At 40.8% G+C, this 22003-nt stretch overlaps 1 protein-coding gene and 8 non-coding genes across 10 annotated transcripts in view; 8 read left to right on the top strand and 1 right to left on the bottom strand.

Annotated features, from left to right (window-relative positions):
* The first annotated feature begins 985 nt into the window (after positions 1-985).
* trnat-agu (transfer RNA threonine (anticodon AGU)) lies at positions 986-1059 on the top strand. The gene has a single exon. It is a non-coding gene; the product is annotated as a tRNA-Thr (tRNA).
* Positions 1060-1578: 519 nt separating this feature from the next.
* trnat-agu (transfer RNA threonine (anticodon AGU)) lies at positions 1579-1652 on the top strand. Its single transcript has one exon. It is a non-coding gene; the product is annotated as a tRNA-Thr (tRNA).
* Positions 1653-2040: 388 nt separating this feature from the next.
* On the top strand, positions 2041-2114 carry trnat-ugu (transfer RNA threonine (anticodon UGU)). The gene has a single exon. It is a non-coding gene; the product is annotated as a tRNA-Thr (tRNA).
* Positions 2115-3088: 974 nt separating this feature from the next.
* trnat-agu (transfer RNA threonine (anticodon AGU)) lies at positions 3089-3162 on the top strand. Its single transcript has one exon. It is a non-coding gene; the product is annotated as a tRNA-Thr (tRNA).
* Positions 3163-3622: 460 nt separating this feature from the next.
* Positions 3623-3696, top strand: trnat-agu (transfer RNA threonine (anticodon AGU)). Its single transcript has one exon. It is a non-coding gene; the product is annotated as a tRNA-Thr (tRNA).
* Positions 3697-3915: 219 nt separating this feature from the next.
* trnat-agu (transfer RNA threonine (anticodon AGU)) lies at positions 3916-3989 on the top strand. The gene has a single exon. It is a non-coding gene; the product is annotated as a tRNA-Thr (tRNA).
* Positions 3990-4414: 425 nt separating this feature from the next.
* Positions 4415-4488, top strand: trnat-cgu (transfer RNA threonine (anticodon CGU)). The gene has a single exon. It is a non-coding gene; the product is annotated as a tRNA-Thr (tRNA).
* Positions 4489-6321: 1833 nt separating this feature from the next.
* trnat-ugu (transfer RNA threonine (anticodon UGU)) lies at positions 6322-6395 on the top strand. Its single transcript has one exon. It is a non-coding gene; the product is annotated as a tRNA-Thr (tRNA).
* A 1702-nt stretch (positions 6396-8097) lies between these two features.
* Positions 8098-22003, bottom strand: part of gfra1a (gdnf family receptor alpha 1a) — a 148575-nt gene continuing 134669 nt past the window's right edge. For both annotated transcript variants that reach the window (XM_051959753.1, XM_022205909.2), the window contains exons 9-10: positions 16913-16960; positions 8098-13146 (exon numbers count right to left, since the gene is read on the bottom strand). In XM_051959753.1, the coding sequence (XP_051815713.1) occupies positions 13009-13146; positions 16913-16960 (186 nt within the window). In that variant the 3' untranslated portion in view covers positions 8098-13008. The remainder of the gene's footprint in view (positions 13147-16912; positions 16961-22003) is intronic.

Genomic DNA, 22003 nt, shown 5'->3' with positions numbered 1-22003 from the left:
GATGATCGTTGAAAAAGTATTGAATCAGTGTACATTATGGTTGAAAATTCTAAATTTTTTCAAATTCAGTCAGTGTCGGCCAGCAATGTAGATTCTACATTTCAGTTCTGATTTGATTTTCTCTATTTTTTTGGATGTTTTTTTTTGGACAAATGGTAAATAGTTTGGACTTAGTTTTCCTAAATTAACATTTAATACTATTTTGACTACTTACTATTGTGTCTCACAGATAGATTCTTCTAATATGAAAAAAACAAATCAAGGCCTCAGTGTATAGCAACACACACAAGAAAAATTACAACAAATATTTATGGTAATAAAAGGAGTGAAAAATAAAATTATGAATTGAAAATATAATAAAGGAATATTAGTCTGACTTGAAAGTACAAATAATTAATAAATTACTGTGCAGATTTTGTCTTTTCTTGTTGTGATTTTGCAGTATTTGTCCATTGTAACTCCTCCAAATAAAGATAAAAAGCTGAGTGTATCGTTATCTTTTCTTCTGGTTGGGTGACTTTAGGTCACCAGCTTTAACTCAGGTCTTATCAGGTTCACTCCAGATGACTTTAAACTCTTCTGTAATCCTTCATGTCACCAAACAACATGAAAACAGTCTGGGTGATTCAACAGTTTTAAATTTTAATTTTTGTACGACAGATTAGAGTCAAAACAAATCCTCAGTTTTGTCTTAAAATTTGAAAAATACAAAAAAAAAGTAAGATGCTAAAGTTAGCATGCCTTCCTCACTGTATACAGTTGTAATCCAGCAGCAAATGGCTGCAAAATGCCCTTAATTTAGTGGTTGTAAGTTCACGGCTATACACAGCATCAGAACCTGAAATCTTGATTATGCTTCATTGCAGATGTCGTGTAGACATGCTTAAGGTAGCATACCTTCCTTGTCGTATACAGTTGTAATCCAGCACTTAATTTGAAAAGTCTTCCTATGACATTGACGTTGTGTAGAAACGCACATCTGTGAGGCGCTGTGGCTTAGTTGGTCAAAGTGCCTGTCTAGTAAACAGGAGGTCCTGGATTCAAATCCCAGCAGTGCCTTCGGGTTACCATTTAACGTCTGTCAGATTAATAGAGTAATTGTAATATGACCATCATTTGTTGGTGTGGTTTTGAGTCCGTTGAAAGCAATCCAATCTATGCTAAAGTTAGCATGCCTTCCTTTTGTACACAGTTGTAATCCAGCACTTAATTTGCCAAATGGCCTTAATTTGGGGGTTGTAAGCACAACAATGTTTAAAAACGCTATCAGAGCCTGAAGCCTTGATTATACTATGTTGTAGACGTCGTGGAGACATGAACCACTATAAGGAGCTGTGGCTTAGCTGGTAAAAGCTCGGTAATTTAACAGTTTTTAATTATAACTTTTGTACCATAGATTATTCGAAATTTATCCAAAAAATTGGTTTTGTCTTATATTGAAAAACACAAAGAAAATACAAGATGCAAAAGTTAGCATAATTTCCTTGTTGTATACAGTTATAATCCAGCACTTAATTAGCTAAATGAAGCCTTGATTATATGATGTTGTAGACATTGTGTAAAACAAGACCCTGATGAGGCGCTGTGGCTTAGCTGGTCAAAGTTCCTGTCTAGTAAACAGGAGATCCTGGGTTCAAATCCCAGCAGTGCCTTGGTGTTACTCTCCACTTGGCTAAGCAACTTCCCCTCTGAAATCAGCAGAGTAATTCTGATGTTAATGCCATATGTTAGTGTACTTTTGCGTCTATTGCATGCAACCCAATCCATGCTTAAGTTCGCGTACCTTCCTTATTGTATACAGTTGCAATCCAACACTTACTTTGCAAAATCTTCCTGTGACATTGACATTGTGTAGAGATGTACAGCTGTGAGGTGCTGTGGCTTAGCTGGTAAAAGCTGGGTATGCAGTTGTAATCCAGCACTTGATTGGCTATAGTGTCTTAATTTGGGGGTTGCAAGTTCACGTCGATACACGTTATCAGTGCCTGAAGTCTTGATTAAAAGGTGTTGTAGGCATTGTGTAGAGAGGGACCCCAATGAGGCGCTGTGGCTTAGCTGGTCAAAGCGCCTGTCTTGTAAACAGGAGATCCTGGGTTCAAATCCCAGTAGTGCCTTTGTGTTACCATTCACTTGTCTAAAGCAGCCTCCATTCTTAGATCAAGGGACACCATATGTTGGTGTTCATTTGGTTCCATTGCAAGCATTCCAGTCCCTGCTAAAGTTAGCATTCCTTCCTTACCGTATAGAGTTGTAATCCAGGAGTGAATTTGCAAAATCTCCTCAGTTTGGGGTTGCAAGTTTATGTCTACACATGTTATCAGAGAATGAAGCCTTGATTACACTACGCTGTAGACGTCGGGTCTGTTTCACGAAGCAGGTTCAAGAAACTCTGAGTTTGATCCTCAACTCTGAGTTGATCTAATCTGAAATAGAAAACTCTGAGTTTTCAGTTTCACAACGGCTGATTTGAGTTGGTTTAATCAACTCGGAGTAGCATGTACCATAACTCTGAAAAGACAGCATCAATGGAACCCCGATTCAACGAGTCACCATGGCAATGGGAAAGCGAAAAGCTGCGTTTTTGAACTGGAAATTTTTAACGCGCTCATATGGCGAGTTTGAACACGTTTTTAGAAAGAAGTGCAACACCGCTGCAGCAAAAAAGAGAGGGAGACGGCATTGAGAACATTGCTGCCCGGGTCAATGCGTAAGTTTAAATGTAGTCCTTTGCAATCGTAATAATAATACATGGAAAACTGTCTGAATTAAGTTATTTCATTTAGGAGAAATCCCGTGGGGGAGAAGCGCACGTGGCAGCAGCTTAAGATGAAATATAAAAACATTGTTCAAACAGGTAAGACCTCGGCATTATCTCATGGAGGTACTTCATGTTGATCATGTTTTACATTGTAAAGTAGCCTAAATATTAAGTGGCTGTTTGACTGTGCAGTTGTTTTATCCACATAGCCTAAATGTCAGCATCCATATCATGTTCTGTTAAATAATTAAGCCTATTTAAACTAACATAGACTTCTGTTCAGCCAACAGAAAGAAAGCAGATGCCTGTAAAACAGGTGGTATAACATGAGGCGCTGTGGCTTAGCTGGTCAAAGCACCTGTCTAGTAAACAGGAGATCCTGGGTTCAAATCCCAGCAGTGCCTTTGTGTTACCATCCACTTGTCTAAAGCAACTCCCACTCTTAGATCAAGGGACACCATATGTTGGTGTTTGTTTGGTTCCATTGCAAGCATTCCAATCTAAGCTAAAGTTAGCATTCCTTCCTTACCGTATACACTTGTAATCCAGCACTCAATTCACAAAATCTCTGGCTTCCTCCCACAGTCCATGAATATGCTAAGGTTAATTGATTACTCTAAATTGCCCGTGATTGTCTGTCTGTATATGTAGCCCTGTGACAGACTGGTGACCTGTCCAGGGTGTCCCCTGCCTTCGCCCGAGTCAGCTGAGATAGGCTCCAGCACCCCCTGTGACCCTAGTGAGAATAAAGCGGTGTATAGAGAATGAATGAATGGATGGAAATTCACATCTACGCACATTATCAGCAGCTGACGTGTTGATAAAAAGACGTTGTAGACATTGTGAAGAAAGAGACCCCAACGAGGCACTGTGGCTTAGCTGGTCAAAGTGCCTGTCTAGTAAACAGGAGATCCTGGGTTCAAATCCCAGCAGTGCCTTGGTGTTACCCTCCACTTGGCTAAGCAACTTCCCCTCTGAGATCAGCAGAGTAATTCTGATGTTAATGCCATATGTTAGTGTACTTTTGAGTCTATTGCATGCAACCCAATCCATGCTTAAGTTATCATACCTTCCTTATCGTACACAGTTGCAATCCAACACTTAATTTGGAAAGTCTTCCTGTGACATTGACGTTGTGTAGAGATGCACAGCTGTGAGGCACTGTGGCTTAGTTGGTCAAAGTGCCTGTTCAGTAAACAGGAGATCCTGGGTTCAAATCCCAGCAGTTCCTTATGGTTACCATTTAACTTCTGTCAGATCAATATGACCATGATTTGTTGCTGTGTTTTTGAGTCCATTGCAAGCAATCCAATCTACGCTAAAGTTAGCATGCCTTCCTTATTGTATACAGTTGTAGTCCATCACTTAATTTGCAAAATGGCCTTAATTTGGGGGTTGTTAGCTCAACAACGTCTAAACACACTATCAGAGCCTGAAGCCTTGATTATACTGCATTGTAGATGTCGTGTAGACATGAACCACTATGAGGCGCTGTGGCTTAGCTAGTAAAAGCTGGGTATGCAGTTGTAATCCAGCACTTGATTAGCTATAGTGCCTTAATTTGGGGGTTGCAAGTTCACGTCTATACACGTTATCAGTGCCTGAAATCTTGATTAAAAGATGTTGTAGACATTGTGTAGAAAGAGACCCCTATGAGGCGCTGTGGCTTAGCTGGTCAAAGCATCTGTCTCGTAAACAGGAGATCCTGGGTTCAAATCCCAGCGGCGCCTTGGTATTTCCATCCACTTGGCTAAGCAACTTCCCTTCTGAGATCAGCAGAGTAATTCTGACATTAATGTCATATGTTTGTGTACTTCTGAGTCTATTGCATGCAACCCAATCCATGCTTAAGTTATCATACCTTCCTTATCATATACAGTTGTGATCCAACACTTCATTTGCAAAATCTCCATGTGACATTGCTGTTGTGTAGAGATGTACAGTTGTGAACGCCTGTCTTGTAAATAAGAGGTTCTGGGTTCAAATCCCAGCAGTGCCTTAGGGCTACCATTTAACTTTTGTCAGAGCAATAGAGTAATTGTAATATGACCATTATTTGTTGGTGTGATTTTGAGTCCACTGAAAGCAATCCAATCTATGCCAAAGTTGGCATGCCTTTCTTTTTGTATACAGTATTAATCGAGCACTTAATTTGCAAAATGGCCTTAATTTGGGGGTTGTTAGCTCAACAACGTCTGAACACGCTGTCAGAGCCTGAAGCCTTGATTATGCTACGTTGTAGATGTCGTGTAGACATGAACCATACCTCAGTGGGTAGAGTGGCCATCTCACAACCGGTTGCGGTTCGATCCCCCGGCCAGTCTTGCTCATGTCGAGGTGTTCCTGAGCAAGACACCTAACCCCTAATTGCTCCTGATGGGTCGTGGTTAGCAACCCATGCGTGGCAGCTCCTGCCATCTGTGTGTGAATGGGTGAATGTGATGTATCATGTAAAGCGCTTTGGATAAAAGCGCTATATAAATACAACCATTTACGATGAAGCGCTGTGGCTTAGCTAGTAAAAGCTGGGTATGCAGTTGTTATCCAGCACTTGATTAGCTATAGTACCTTAATTTGGGGGTTGCAAGTTCACGTCTATACACATTATCAGTGCCTGAAGTCTTGATAATGTGTATAGGCTTTGTAGACATGGGGTAGAAAGAGAGGCTCTATGGCTTAACTGGTCAAAGTGCCTGTTAAGTAAGCAATAGATCGTGGGTTCAAATCCCAGCAGCGCCTTAGGATTTCCATCAACTTGTCTAAAGCAACTTCCACTCTTAGATCGAGGGACACAGTATGTTGGTGTTAGCACTCCTTCCTTACTCTATACAGTTGTAATCTAACACTTAACTAGAAAGATCTCCTCAGTTTGGGGTTGCAAGTTTACGTCTACACATGTTATCAGAGAATGATATGCTGTAGACATGAGCCACTATGAGGAGGTGTGGCTTAGCTGGTAAAACCTGGGTGACTTAACAGCTTTTAATTACAACTTTTGTACCATAGATTATTCAAAATTTATCCCAAAAATTGGGAGGTTGGCGTCAGTTTTGTCTTAGAATTTGGAAAACAAAGAAAATACAAGATTCTAAAGTTAGCATATCTTCCTTGTTGTATACATTAGTAATCCAGCACTTAATTAGCTAAATAAAGCCTTGATTATATGACGTCATAGACATTGTGTAGAAAGAGACCCCGATGAGGCGCTGTGGCTTAGCTGGTCAAAGTGCCTGTCTAGTAAACACAAGATCCTGATATGATATGACCATCATTTGTTGTACTTTTGAGTCCATTGCAAGCAATCCAATCTATGCTAAAGTTAGCATGACTTCTTTATTTTATACAGTTGTAATCCAGCACTTAATTTGCAAAATAGCCTAAATTTGGGGGTTATTAAGTCATGTCTAAAAACACGATATTATTATTATTATATACTATATATATATACATACATATATATATATATATATATATATATATATATATATATATATATATATATATTTATATTTATATTATTTGTAGATGCTGTGTAGATTTTGTGTAGACATTGGCCACTATGAGGCGCTGTGGCTTAGATGGTAAAAGTGCCTGTCTTGTAAACAGGAGATCCTGGGCTCAAATCCCAGCAGTGCCTTAGCGTTACCGTCCACTTCCATCCATCCATTTTCCTCCGCTTATCCGGGGCCGGGTCGCGGAGGCAGCAGGTGAAGCAGGTCGTTCCAGACGTCCCTCCCCCCAGCAATGCTTTCCAGCTCTTCCTGGGGGATCCCGAGGCGTTCCCAGGCCAGACGAGATATGTAATCCCTCCAGCGAATTCTGGGTCTACCCCGGGGTCTCCTCCCAGACGGACGTGCTCGGAAAACCTCCAAAGGAAGTCTCCCTGGAGGCATCCATATCAGATGGCCAAACCACCTCAACTGGCTCCTTTCGATGCGAAGGAGCAGCGGCTCTACTCCGAGCTCCCTCCGGATGTCTGAGCTCCTCACCCTATCTCTAAGGCTGAGCCCAGCCACCCTACGGAGGAAGCTCATTTCGGCCGCTTGTATCCGCGATCTTGTTCTTTTGGTCACTACCCAAAGCTCATGACCATAGGTGAGGGTTGGAACGTAGATGGACTGGTAAATCGAGAGCTTCGCTTTACGGCTCAGCTCCCTCTTCATCACGACGATTCGGTACAATGCCTGCATTACTGCTGACGCTGCACCAATCCGCCTGTCCATCTCCCGCTCCATTTTCCCATCACTCGTGAACAAGATCCCGAGATACTTAAACTCCTTCGCTTGGGGAAGCAACTCCCCCCCAACCCGGAGGGAGCAATCCACCGGTTTCCGGCAGAGAACCATGGCCTCGGACTTGGAGGTGCTGATCCACATCCCTGCCACTTCACACTTGGCTGCAAACCGCTCCAGTGCGTGCCGGAGGTCATGGTCTGAGGACGCCAACAAAACCACATCATCCGAAAAAAAAAACAAAAAACAAAAAAAAAAAAAAACCCACATCATCCGCAAAAAGCAGAGATGGGATCCCGAGGCCCCCAAACCGAAAACCCTCCCCACCATGACTGCGCCTTGAAATCCTGTCCATGAAAACCACAAACAGGACTGGAGACAAGGGGCAGCCCTGGCGGAATCCAACACCCACCGGAAACGTGTCTGACTTAGTGCCGAGTATGCGGACACAGCTCTCACTTTGGTCATACAGGGACCAAATGGCTCGTAGCAACGAGCCCGCGACCCCATACTCCCGCAGTGCACCCCACAAAGAGCCTCAGGGGACACGGTCATAGGCCTTCTCCAGATCCACAAAACACATGTAGACTGGCAGGTCATACTCCCATGACCCCCTCAGCAGCTCCGCAAGGGTAAAGAGCTGGTCCGCTGTTCCACGACCGGGACGGAATCCGCATTGCTCCTCCTGAATCTGAGGTTCGACTATCGGTCGGATCCTCCCTTCCAGCACCCGAGAGTAAACTTTCCCGGGGAGGCTGAGAAGTGTGATACCACGGTAGTTGTCACACACTCTCCGGTCCCCCTTTATGAAAATAGGGACCACCACCCCGGTCTGCCACTCCACAGGTACTGTACCCGATGCCCACGCGACATTGTATAGACGTGTCAACCAAGACAGTCCAACAATGTCCAGAGCCTTCAGCATCTCAGGGCGAATCTCGTCCACACCTGGCGCCTTGCCACCGAGGAGCTTCTTAACTACCTCGGCGACCTCTGCCACGGATATGGACGAAGATCCCCCCGAGTCTTCAGGCTCTGCCTCCTCCATGGAGGACGTGTTTACCGGGTTCACTTGTTCGAACCAAATGACGCCACAAACAGTCCAGGTGATTTAATAGTTTTTAATTATAACTTTTGTACAATAGATTTTACATTTTCACAAGCTAAGAAGTTAATGATGCCAGATAGCCAAGGAAGTCTGCATCTTCAGAAACAGCAGATGAGATGGTGAAGGACAGAAAAACGTTTTTTTAACTTTTCAAAATTGAATTCCTGTTCTGAACTTTGCAAAGAACCACCTCGATAAACTTTGCTCTCGTAATTTAGGGACCTGTGAAGATATGAACGCTGGGATTCAAAAATAAAACGATCAAACTAACTTTTAAGACACAATTCCGAGAAATGTTGTCAGCAACTCGTAACATTCGTTACGTAGCAGTCGTAACTCATAACATTTCTCTTTAAATTTCCATCCAAACTGCTCACATTCAATCTGTGGCAAGTTTACCCACGTCTGGTCAAACAAAAACAAAAAAAAGCCTCTAAAGGCGTGGCACAGAATATATTCCTCTCTAAATGTTGATTCACTTTCTTTTTCATGCAATGCATTTTCTTTCTTGCTCAACTTCTACCCATCATCGCCATAACTATTTCAGCAGGAAAAAAAATAATTACACATCAAATGCTCTTAGAAAAATCTGTTTCAGGTCTGTCTCATTCACTTCAACTCATCAAAACAGCAAAACTTAATAAAAGATAGAAAAATAAGTGTAAATCTTAGCCAAAAAAAATCAATACTATATTTAAGCGTTAATGAGTCTATGGTACAAAACAATATGGAAATACAGTCGTTTTTTTAAACCACAATAGGAGAGTTACATTGATATCCTCTGACTCAGATGCAATAATATTCCATAATCATGTACATACTCGGAGAAATATACATTTAAGTTGTTATAAAAAACAATATTCTGCCTTATTCAATGTACTCTATGTTGTATCTGAATGTCAAAATAGCTCACAATGCTCTGAAATAGAATATCATCAGACATTTATTTGTCCAATTCATAGTTTCAGCCAAGTACATACAGTGCATATACCATGTTTATGCTTGGTAAATAACATTTAAGTTCTACTATACATTACTTGTGTTTTGAGAAGCTACATAAACCCAAGCAGCGAGTCGTAAAATGCTCCCATCAGCGTCCACAATGGCTAAAAAGGAATTTGCTGAACATGCCACGGTGATGTATGTAAACGTCCTGATCGAGCTGCAGGGAAAAGTCTGTCAAAATTAAAAGCTTGGGTTGGCCATGGGGGAGGATTCGTGTGAAACCATATGCCTCTGTGTGAAAAGCTGATGGAAACAGATGCTCTCCTACTTCTGAGAGTGTGATTGCGATGCCGTGGTTCTGTTTATTTTTTATTTATTTTCCCAGCAGTCCTCGAGAGCAGACATACAAAATGCTTTAATGGTTTACACATAAATGAAATGAAATAAAAAGAAAGATGAAAGCTGACCGTTTGCTAAACTTACGCCCCGAGCAGCTAATTTGAGCTTTAAGCACAGCGGGTCTGTCAAGCTTTGGAGTGCGTTCAGCATGTTGGAGAGGCGAGGCTGTGTCAACATGAATCCAAAAAGTTGGAAGGGTGGCGCTAGTTTTGTCTTATAATTTGAAGATTACAAGATGCTAAGGTTAGCATGCCTTCCTTACTGTATACAGTTGTAATCTAGCAGTTAGCAAAATCGCCTTCGTTTTAGGGTTGCAAGTTCACATCTGTACATGCTATCACAACCAGAAGCCTTGATTATGCTCCGTTGTAGACGTCGTATAGACACATACAGCGATGAGGCGCTGTGGCCTAGCTGGTCAAAGTGCCTGTCTCGTAAACAGGAGATCTTGGGTCCAAGGCCCAGCAGTCCCTTTGCGTTACCATCCACTTGTCTAAAGCAATTTCAGATCAATAGAATGATTGTGATATGGCCACCATATGTTTGTGTACTTCTGAGTCCACTGCGAGCAATCCAATATATGGTAAAGTTAGCATACCTTCCTTATTGAATACAGCTGTAATCCAGCACTTAATTAGCAAAATGGCCTTAATTTGGGAGTCACAAGGTCACATCAGAGCTTGAAGCCTTGATTATACTACGTTGTAGATGTTGTGTAGACATAGGCCACTGCAAGGCGCTGTGGCTTAGACAGTAAAATTGGCTGTCTTGTAAACCAATGATCCTGGGTTCAAATTCCAGCAGTGCCTGAATGCCATCATCTACTTCTTTAAAAGCAACTTCTCATTTGGACACTGTATGTTGGTGTACTTTTGAGTCCATTGCAAGCAATCCAATCTGACCTATAAATGCAAACTAGGTTGTATCCAAATATTCTGCCTATGTGCTACTGCAAAACATGCACATTGTTGCCCTAGTGATGTAGTAGCTTATCCAGTTTTAGGCAAATATCCTGTGGTGGCATCTGCACGGACCAAAGCAGTCTAGAAGAACTAACGAAATTTGTGTCACATGGACCCTGGAGGTCTTTTGTGGATCTTTGTGGACAGTGAAAGAAAAACACTAGACTTACACTACTTTCTAGTCTGCTTGGATTTGGTAGGCCATGCATCCAGGCTACTGCTGAGCATTTACACTTGTCCTTATGGTGTAGTTTCTGTGTGGATCGTCCACTCAGACGCAAATTTTGGGGTGCACAAAATTTAGAAAGTCTCACGGAACCTCATGTACTCAAAAGTAAAAACTCTGGCCTTACCCTAACTACTTTCTTCTTTGTTTAGAGTCAGCTAAGAGCTTCTATACTCCAGACATCCACATATACACACTGTTGCAGACTATATACACTAATGTCGTTGTAGCGTAGCTTGTTGCTGTGCAGGATGTCTGGTTGGACACAAATTTTGGACTGCGTACGGACTTTCATGAACTTCAAGAACTGACAAAATCTACATCAGAAGGTCCTTATGGTTAGCAAAGTTTTAGCAGATCTGTCATGCTCTTGATTAGTTTGAGGTTTTAAACCCAAAATATGTTGACAAAACTGATTATTTAGTGTTATTTGTTCCATGTCAGGGAGTAAGCAAGGATTCATATGGGACCATGTGAAATACATTTTGTCTTCTACTCAAGTATACAAGAGTCTGAAATTTGTGTCAGCACTATTACAATACAAAAGCACAGCAGTTTGCATGCACAGATTATGTAGATCTACAGAGCATGAATGGAGCAAATGAAGCAGTGGACAGAAACTCAAACCAACTGAAACTCAAAATTAGTATAATATAGATTGCAGTATCTCCAGCTGTTCATATACGGATCTGCAGGGAAGTATTATCAAGGTTGTAGTCCTTAACCTTCAAAATCCTTCCTCTTCCTCCTCACATTTGCCTTGCACATAGTGGCATCACAACAAAATAACATCCTTTCTGTCCTTGGCTTGTACATGGATGCTGACTGCTTTCCTACCAACCACAGAACAGGCTTCAGCAGAGCTTTTATTGTGAGGTGTTACAAAGTTTTTGCATTATTTAAAGTTTGTTTATTAGTGTATTCCTTTTGTTTAGCTAGTTAGCTAAAATGTACAAGGGACAGCTAATATTATAGCTGACAAAACTGACCACCACCAGCTAAAATTGCTTTAAATTCTATTATTCTTCAAGGTAAACTGTGCATGCTGTGCTAGAATACAAAACTCAACATCTGCAGCGAGGCGGTTTAGCAAGCGGTTGGTTCAAATTTTCCTTCTTCCTCCCCACCAAAGCTTCAAGAGTTTCACAATTGAGGGAATAAGTCGTGACACAGAACCGACAGAAGAGGATGCTTTGGATCAATGGAGGCTGAGTCAAAGCCGAATGCACTTGACAACAATAAGCCCGTGATTTTCCTCAGCTCTTGTTTTTGTGGGCTCAATGCAGCGAAGTACATAAACCAAACAAAAAAAGAAAAACAAGATCATTCAGGTGAAACTTCAGCAGCTTCTCTGTTACCTCATCCAAAAAAATAAACACTAAAACATGGCTGGGACAATTACACGTATGTACAATCACTAATGAGCGGAGTGGATTCAGCCATCTGCAGCAGCGAACTGTCCTGTGATCTGTGAGCAGCACTCCGTTAGCTGAACCGAGGTGGGAGGAAAAGCGAGCAGAAACCCTGCTGCTGTGTGTGTTTCACTGTGTTTTTTTGTCTGAATGTGTATAAATGTGCAGTATGTGTTTGTGGGACTTTGCTTGTGTGCTTTTGCCAGCGGCAATGTGTGTTCAGTACGAGCTACAGGAAAGACAGTTTGGGCGCAGATGTTCTGACTACTCAGATGTTTTTGGTGTTCGTCCTGAAAGAAAGGGAAAAAAAAAGGTAGGGTGGACCTTTCATTCAGCTCATATGAATGTAAAATACCAGATCACGTCATTATCAAGCCACACACACCACAGAGGAGACTGAATAACACCTAAAAGGCTGCCCAAGTGATAGGATGTAGCAGTTACTGAACAGACTGTGACTTTTAAGCGAAAGATCCCACCTATAGCCTCAACACACAAACAGACGTGGGTGGAAACTGATTTGACAACTCTGAAAACTGATGCTAATTTACATTGCGGTTCCAAGAGCCACCAGCTGTGGTTTACTGGAATGTAGTCCTAGAGTATTTTCTCATTTCTGCCCAAGTGAGCAGAATAAATAGACGCTGCAAATCCCTTTATTTGTATTTTTTTTCAACTAGCCCAACGTGAACACACAGCCAAAAACTGAGTTAACATGTATAGTAGATCACCGTTTTAGCACACAGCTGCAATGCTAAAAAAACAAAAAAGACAATAAAACAACAAAGCTTCTCAGAAAATCCATAAAAAAATCGAAGTAGGAATCAAAAGAGAGAATGAATCCAGGGAGAAAATAAAAGTACAACAGGTATTACTGAAAAGAAAGGATATAATTTCTTGTTTTGCTTTTTCTTTTGTACAAATGTGTGTTTGTCAGTCCGTTTGTAGTTTGTTGCTGCGAGGCGGCTACAAGTCCCCTGGCAGGCTGCAGTACCACAGCCAGAGCAGCGGGGGCAGCAGCGAGGCCAGGCCTGCAGGCCGTCTGGAGGCAGCCCAGTTTCTCAGGATGGCATTGGACGTACTTGGACCGTCTATCTGAGGGTCCTAAAAGGCAGATAAAACAGAGACAGCTTTATGTAGCTACAAAAAACACTCCAAAACAGTAACTTAACTTCAGGACAACAGACTCCTGGACATCCCACACACTCAAACGTTGGTGTATTAGTATTTTACACCGCAAGTAGTTGTCTGACAACAAGAAGTTATAAGTTAACTCAGAGGAAACTCATCTGAGCTGCTACTAATGCAAATAGTTAACTGAACAGTCTGTTTTTCAGACCAGTTCTTTCAGTATTGCATACATGCTAACACATGCTAATATGGTAACGTACTAATACTACTGGCGGAATAAAAATGATCTCTAGATGGTGATGCTTACTTTTTACCTAAAAATAGCTTTATTCTTTTTTGCATCATTACATTGTTGAATATGCTAGCATGTTTGCAAGATGTAATTTATGCAGGAAGAACATGGGAAAAAAGTTTTCTTTGCTGATTTCTTATTTCAAACAAGTCCAAGGACACATAAACAAGCGATTCTTCAACCTGATCATTAACGCAACACTATGTAAAGTCACCATGTAACAGTGATAAATTCCATGCATTTTTTCATTCTTGCTCTTTAGGGTAATGGGTTGTTATTGTTCGAGCACATAGCTTCTTTACAACAGAATAAACACCGTGAAACAAAACAAGTATTTTGGAAAGAACAATGAGAAGATGGAGAGCAGGGTCATAGACAAGAAATCACAAGTTAGTGAGTGTCCACAAGTTGCATCATGTAGAGCTGCACATCTGCAACGGATGGTTAATGAGGTTTACGATGTTTATGAACTATTGGCCCACTTTTCCTGAAGGGCTCGGTGAAGCTGGTGGACATTTTAGGGGACTGCATCTATGCTGGGCCTGTCGGATGGCTATTAGATCATCTTGTGTCACTATGTCATTTGAATAAGGTTTTTTAAGGTGGCCTTTTGTAGTGTGGTCAAAGTAGTGTCTGTAAACAGGTCAGATTATCTGATCATCATTGTCTTTGACCTGAGTAGGGTGTGGAATAACTCAGCGGCCAAGAACCAGTAGCATTTTTGGTCCAAACTGAAACAACAGAACCATTTTAAACTTTTTCTCTTCGTAAGAAAAGAAGGGACCATTCACATGCTGCACAGTTCCATCCATCCAATATCTATACACCGCTTAATCCTCATTACGGTTGTGGGGTGCTGGAGTCTATCTCAGCTGACAAGGGGAGAAGTCAGAGGAAACCCTCGCCAGTCTATCACAGGGCTGCATATAGAGACAAGCAATCACACTAATATTCATATCTACAGGCAATTTAGAATAATCCATTAACCTCAGCATATTTTTGGACCGGGAGGAAGCCGGAGAACCCGGAGAAAACCCCTGCATGCACAGGGAGAACATGGGATCTTCTAGCTGCAAGGTGAAAGTGCTAACGACCAAGCCACTGATGCTACACAGTTATACTTATTAATATCTAGCAGTCATTTGAAACAGAAGAGTCAAACATCTTCTATCTAAAGATTAAGGATAGTTTCCCTGAAATCAAAGTCACATTGTTGCAGAAATGATGACAAGTTTTAACATGAATGGGACTTTCTCACCACTCACATAAACACTAGAAAACCAGTGTAAGGTTCTGGTCTAAGTACTTTCCAGCATGTGGACAGGAGGAGCGATCAAGCTGGCGATTAGTGGAAAACTCAGTCTGCCACCTGAGCCACAGTCTGCTTCTAACCGAGTCACTAGTAAGTTCAACATATTCCAAACTGGTGTACAGGGAAAAATCTGAAAACCTGAGTGTAAAGCATTACGTTCAAGATCAGCTTCACTGAAAACTGTGTGTGTTCAGAAACACCTGTTCTGCATCTCCAGATTGTGACATTAGCCACTTTGATAAATCAGCTGTGGCAGCTTCCTCTGGATCCGATCCACAGCGCAGTCTGGGATCTTTATTCAGGACAGCTTGATAAATGATGATCAACGTAAACAACAATAACGTAAAATGCTGCCAAGCTCTTCAAGCGAAGTATCGGTGTCACTTTTCCTCAGGTGTTTAGGGGTATTTATGTATGCACTACACTGCAGAAAGCTGTTTTATTTTGCCAAACCACAGTGATTTGCACTTTATTCCTCCGTGTGACACCTGAAGTTAGGCTGTTTAATTTCACCCATAAAAAACATTCAATATATTCATCTGGTATGACACAGAAAAACATCAAAAGGTTGTTTTATAGCTAAAATGCCACAGTGGGAAGATGAAAAGTACATTTGTGTGTGTGTTAGAATTTGCATGTGCCACCATGTGTAAATGTGTGTATATAGAGCTCTACTGCCGTTCGTTGGTTTGCTAATAAAGCTCCAAGCTAACGGCTGGGTCATCTCCCCCAGACCTGGCCCTGCCTCTATTAAATGTCAGTCCAGTGCATAACAGTGCCTTATTATTGTACAATGACATTTACAGTGAACTTTAAAAGCCACCAGATAAGCAACGATCCCATTTCAGGCTCAAAGGAACTACAAAGAACAGGAGTTTACAAAGAAGGCAGGAGGGATCGCCGTGGCAATCGCTGGCAGAAGGAGGTCACAGACTTCCAACAGCGAGGTCGGATTAGACTTTGTGATGACTTGATAACTCCAGCGATTGCCTCGTGGTCTTAAATCAAATTGTTTTTAGAGATAAAACGGTGAAACGGTTTGAGATTTCATCTCCCAGCACAAGTTGTGTGAAAGTTTTTACAGGCTGCGATATATTTTTTCAAATTAAAGACAAATCTTTGATGGCACTTTTGACCTATAAAACCAATATATCATTTCATACTTCAATAATCAGCTTCTAAAGACTGACGATAAACAAGTTGCTGCTCTGGTTATTATTGCACCTTTATTTTCTGCAAAACCACGCTTGAAGACTGAGTTAGCATCAAGATTTGCCTGCCTTACAGATGACATTTTTAGTGCAAAACGAGTGCAACAAATAGCTAAAAAGATGTGAAAGTTTCACTCTGAATACCTCTTAAAAGAAAGTTTTGTAGGGAACCATAAAAAGAAAATGAAAATAATGGTTTACAAGGCAGTAAAATGGTGGATTACATTCCTTGGCACGTGTGTTCTGCCTAACTTTAAACCACTTGTTCTAATTAAATAGACCCCTCTGTCTCACTCATTGTCATGTAGTTATAGAATAGACTAGAATACAACAGAATAAGAAATACTTTACTGATCCCCAAGAGAAAATGTGTTGCAAACGTAAATGCAGTTGCTCCAAAATTGGCAGGAAGTTCAGTTAGAAGTAGAGTTCTGTTTTGCAGTTTAACATGAGCAACAACATCTGGAGCTCAAAACCAACCGACCGACCGATCAAACAAACAAGCAAACAATAAACATCAAAGTGCATCAAACTGTTCCAAAATGGAGTTAACTCCAATAGATCCCCATTTCAAAGTTAAAATGTCCAACTTTCCAACAGTTATTACCATTCTGGTACAAAAAAAGCACTATTTTTATACAACTTACCTGTTTAAATTGCATAAAGGCTCAAAATTATGCATAATTAAGGGTATGGCAGCTTTAAACGACAACTTGGTACCGTCTTATGATAGTCACAACCCGGTCTCCATAGAATTCCCAAAATTCAACTCCTGTTACCTTAACTTTTGTTTTCAGTCAGTCTTTGGTTGGGTTTAGGTGGCAAAATTACTTGGTTCGGTTGATGAAAATGGGTTAAAAAAACAACTTTTTCACTCATTTTTTCACACCCAAATCTTGAAAAAATAACTGACAATGAACTTACCACGCAAAGGACACCATCAACGCTCGAGTTTGACTTCAACTTCTGAGCCTGCAAGAGAAAGACAAAAAGAAAAAAAAGATTCATATTTGTAGTCCTACTTTTGTGAATGCAAACAGATTGCACTGAAAATTAATAAAGATTTACCACGTTGTGCCTCAACACACTGAAACTAAAGCGGACAGGGAGAATCAGCAGTAATTAATTTGCTGTGATCAACAATCGATGGAACATTCTGCACAATAATTAGATGGAAAATGATCGATATGTTTACACGACATCAGTGTTCAAACATTGTGACTAAAACCTCCAATAACTATCACATCCAGTCTGCGCCTTCATGACAGCCTGGTGCTGATCTTTAGAGCAGATTGGAAACTAAAGCTGAATTGGAAAAACATACAATAACCTTGGAGAGTTTACCCTGAGAGCCTGTTAAACTTTTAAAGCCTCCGATATTTACACTCAGAAGAAGGAGGCTGAGCACAGGGGGACAGTCAAACCCAGACTCTGATTTCATCTCAGATTTATCATTCAGAAGCTGTCACACCCTCAAACACACTGTCTTTGATTCCCTCTCACACACTTACAAACACACTTTCAACGTGGGTAAATGAAGGTTAGAGGCTGTAACTGTGACTGCTTCTCTGGGTTTTTAATAGAGGAATATTGAAATCATAGCCGACAAAACAAGCTTTTCGTCAATGTCTTTCAGAATGATCCCTACAACAGTTAAAGAAAACCGTGTACATGAATGTTTAGCTGCAACACAGAAGACAGGAAACTAACTCAGGAGATGAGACTTGGGTGAAACTAATCATAGAGTGCATTATGATGAGGTAAAATGAACTCAGAACTCTGTAAGGATGCAGAAATAACCAACCCAATCTATCCGTTTATTATCAGAAGACAACTGTGTGCGTACTCTGGTTTAAAGCATTATATAATGGAAAATAAGACTTTCTCAGTGCAGCACATTAACAGTCCTTACCGTGTCCTCTGTGTCTGGTTCTTCAGGTAAATTTCTAAACAGATCGGAAGTGATTATCACTTTTGCTGATTGCAAACCCACCGTGAGTTGATTTGCTGCTTCTCAGTGCAGACCTTGCAATCAGCATGTGAGCATCTCATATTTTTGTTGTGTATTTGCTGAATTAATCATCTGATTATGGGTTTGGAGCTTTGTGAAGCAGCTTTTTTGGCCACAGATAGGACAGTTTAATCCCCTTTGCTTCTAATGACCTGCACGCTAAATCTGTGTGTTCAGGATGCATGCTGTACGTAAATGTAAGCCCAGTTTTGGGTTCTGGGTGTAAAAGTGTGTGTGTGTCGGTGTGTGTGTAGAGGCTGTAGGTTTGACAGAATAATAAATGGCTCCAGTGTACAGTATAGTGAATTCAGAGCAAAAATAGGGATGTAAAAAGTGTAGCGAGCATGGTAGTACAGAAAGAGAGAACCTGTATTCTGTTATTACACCTTTGCTTCAGTGCTACAGTGAAAAAAAGTGAAAAAAAGCCAAAGCTTGGGTGGAATGATGTCTATAAATCATGATGTATTTGCTGGCCTCTGCATAAAGACCCGAACACGAACAAGCCAAAGCATCCCAAGCGTGGTCGAGGAAAAATGTAAGTACAGAAACACAATGGGTAAACACAACCTGCAGTCTGGTTGTTTCATGATGAGGCCCCATCTGTGTTTAGACGCATTAAGAGTTTTAACCGTTTTCACATGTCATCACTATAAACTTTTACAGCTCGACGCTCGAGTCTGAAATCCCGAAGGCACCGAGTTATAAGGCGAAACATTTGGAAATTAGAATTATATGAATGTGAATCTCAGATGGAAAGAGGCGCCCATCTGCCACTGCATTGCTATAATTGTTGCAATTTGACTTGAAACAAACATAAAAATCCCCAACTTAAGTCTGCAATAATTACTGTAAATATCAGTTATTGTTTTTCTAAAGATTTCTTTATACAGTCAGGATTTAACTCAGGAAATAGGTAAGAGCATTCCATTGGATAATTACTGCAGTGATGAATATGTTTCAGCTGCAACAACTTCTTTAACCCTAGCTGATGCAGTGAGGAGCTTCTCATTTCTGAAACAACCATGTTGAAAGACATATCCTGTGGTCGTGGAAAGGATGTTAATCTGTTTCACAAGAATCAAGTTATTGGCCTCCATCAAGTAAAGAAAACAACGAAGGAGATTTCTGAAACTGCTAAAATCAGGTTAAAAACCGTCCAACCCATTATTAAAACCTGAAGGATAGTGGTAAACCCTCATCTTCGAAGAACAAACGTGGTCGGAAAACACTCAGATGATCAGATGTAGGAAATCAACAGTAGAACTCACGGCTATGTTTAATCATGAAAGTAAGAGCATCTCCACACACACAATGCGAAGAGAACTCAAGTGATTGGGACTAAACAGCTGTAGCTCTAAGAAAACCACTGATCAGTGAAGCTAATCAGAAAAAAAGCTTCAATTTGTGAGGTAGCATAAAGATTGGACTCTGGAGCAATGGAAGAAGGTCATGTGGTCTGATGAATCCAGATTTACCCTGTTCCACAGTGATGGGAGCATCAGAGTAAGAAGAGAGTCAGATGAAGTGATGAACTCATCATATCTAGTGTCGATCAGCCTGTGGGGGTTAGGGTTATGATCTGGGATTGATCAGGTTCAGCAACGTTATGTTCACAAAGAATGAGGTCAGCTGACTACCTGAATATACTGAATGAGCAGGTCTTTACATCAGTGGAGTTTTTCTTCCCTGATGGCATTCTGCATGTTCCAAGACGACGATGCCAGGATTGATGGGGCTCGCATTGAGAATGAGTGGATCAGGAGCATGAGATGTCATTTTCACACATGCAATGAGAATCTTTGGGATGTTCTGGAGAAGACTTTGTGCAGCAGTCCGAGTCTCCCATCATCAAGATCTTGGCAGAAAATTAATGCAATTCTGGACAGAAATAATTGCCATAATATAGGAGAAGCTTATTGAAATGATGCCACGGTCAATCGTTCTCAGAGCTGAAGGCGGTCCAATGAAATATTAGAGTGTGCCACATCTTTTTGGACGGGTAGTGCATATTACATTAAACATTTTCATTTAAACCTAAAAACTGCAGCTACTTAACCACATTTTCTTACTTTCTTCTTCTCTTTTTACAAATAAATCTGTGATTTCTACTTCTGTCCCAACACAACAAAGGTTAACAGAATTATATTGATAAAATTCATCCATTTTCATTGGGACGACAGTGGACAGCAGCTCACATCAAAATTGTTGACGGTGTGCTTTTGAGGATTATTGTGATTATTTTTGGAATAACACAAAGCTGCTGAATTTTTAATGTCTTTGCATACATACTGTATACATATATAAATTTGTCAACTGACCTCCACTGTAATGACGGACACAATATCATATATATATATATATATATATATATATATATATATATATATATATATATATATATAATTAATGGCAAATCAAACCAAAAAATATCTGCAATAATTTGTGTTAACTGACCCTTTAAATTACATCCTGCACTTGAGATTGCATTTCCATGAAAACTATATAAACCTCTTACACACACTGTAATCCTGCGATATTAAACAACCGCGATGCTCATTGAAATTCAGAAAGATTTGGATGTCAACGAATTCAAATACATATTCCTGCCTTGTGTCCATGTGTTTTGGATTTGCCTAATACCTGCCTGTTTTGAAAAGTCACATTAGCATGTGGTGCATTTCCATATTTGTCCAGGGCACTTTCTGCCTGCTTTGGAGTCAACTATATTCATAAGAAGAGGCTGATGGAGCCTTGGGGTTTGGAAACCGTGAGTGGATGTATATGCATGTGTGTGTGATTTATCTGCGGTGGTTTTGCTGTGAGACTTTCTGTGTGATTAAAGAGGAACACAGTAATTCTAGTGTTTGAATTTCCTAAAGAGAAAGAGGAGCTTCTTCACTCCCACATATTCTCATCACATACAGACCCACAGTGAAGAAAAACTATAGAAATGAAACCAGTATAGAAAGGTTAGATATTCCATCTCCAATCAACAACGGTTTGACCATTTGATTTGCTTGAAATGTTATCATAGACTTTTATTGTTATATTACATGATTTTTATGATAAAAATGGTATCTGTGAAATTTTATATTTATCTATCAAATATCTGAGATATTTTTCATTAAAAAGCTCCAAATTCCTGAAAAGCTGAATCTCACTACAGCAGCTGAGGAGCTTCTCCTGGCTACTCCCTCCGAGTTTTGTCTCTGCTCTTTGATTCTTTTCTTTCCAGCTGAGGTAAACGCACCTCGGCGAATCGTGCTGGACTGTGATTGGCTGGAAGTGTGGAGGTTCTGAGCCACTGGTTAATGGTTATTATTCTGCATGTGTGTGTGAAGGAGAGAGAGATCAATGAGTGGAGTGGAGTGAGTCTTCTGACAGGCCTGTCCCCCGAGTGTGTCATTACAACACCACAGTGTTGTGTGATGCTCACACACACACACACAGTTACGTGCACACTCTTATATGCACACCCCAGTATACCAAGGAACACACAGACACACACCAGAAAAGTGGTTAAACACAACAACTCTCTCATTAACTTGTATTTGACGTGCTATCAGAGCAGTGCCAACAGCACACACGCATCAGTACACCACCAAAGCTCATTATCAGTGCAGACTCTGTGTGTGTGTGAGTGTGTGCATGTATGAGTGCGCATGCATTTGTGTGTATTTGAGTGTGCAGGCTTGAGTGTGTAATTGCATCTATCTCCGGTATCTGTCTGTGGGAACTAAACTTGCAGGACTGAATCACTGCATATACGCAGGTTTGTCTACAAATACAGAACTACTCCAGTAGTGATGCTGCACTTCCATCCATCCATGCGTCCATTATCTGTACACCGCTTAATCCTCATTAGGGTCGAGGTGGGGGTTGGAATCCATCCCAGCTGACTTAGGGTGGCAGGTGACATCCTAGACAGGTCATCAGTCTATTGCAGGGCTACATATACAGACAAGCAATTCACACCTACGGACAATTTAGAGTTACCAGTTAAC

This window comes from Acanthochromis polyacanthus, chromosome 15 (genome assembly GCF_021347895.1).
Source record: "Acanthochromis polyacanthus isolate Apoly-LR-REF ecotype Palm Island chromosome 15, KAUST_Apoly_ChrSc, whole genome shotgun sequence".
Taxonomy (NCBI): Eukaryota; Metazoa; Chordata; class Actinopteri; family Pomacentridae; genus Acanthochromis; species Acanthochromis polyacanthus.
This window is presented reverse-complemented; position numbering and strand designations above follow the sequence as displayed.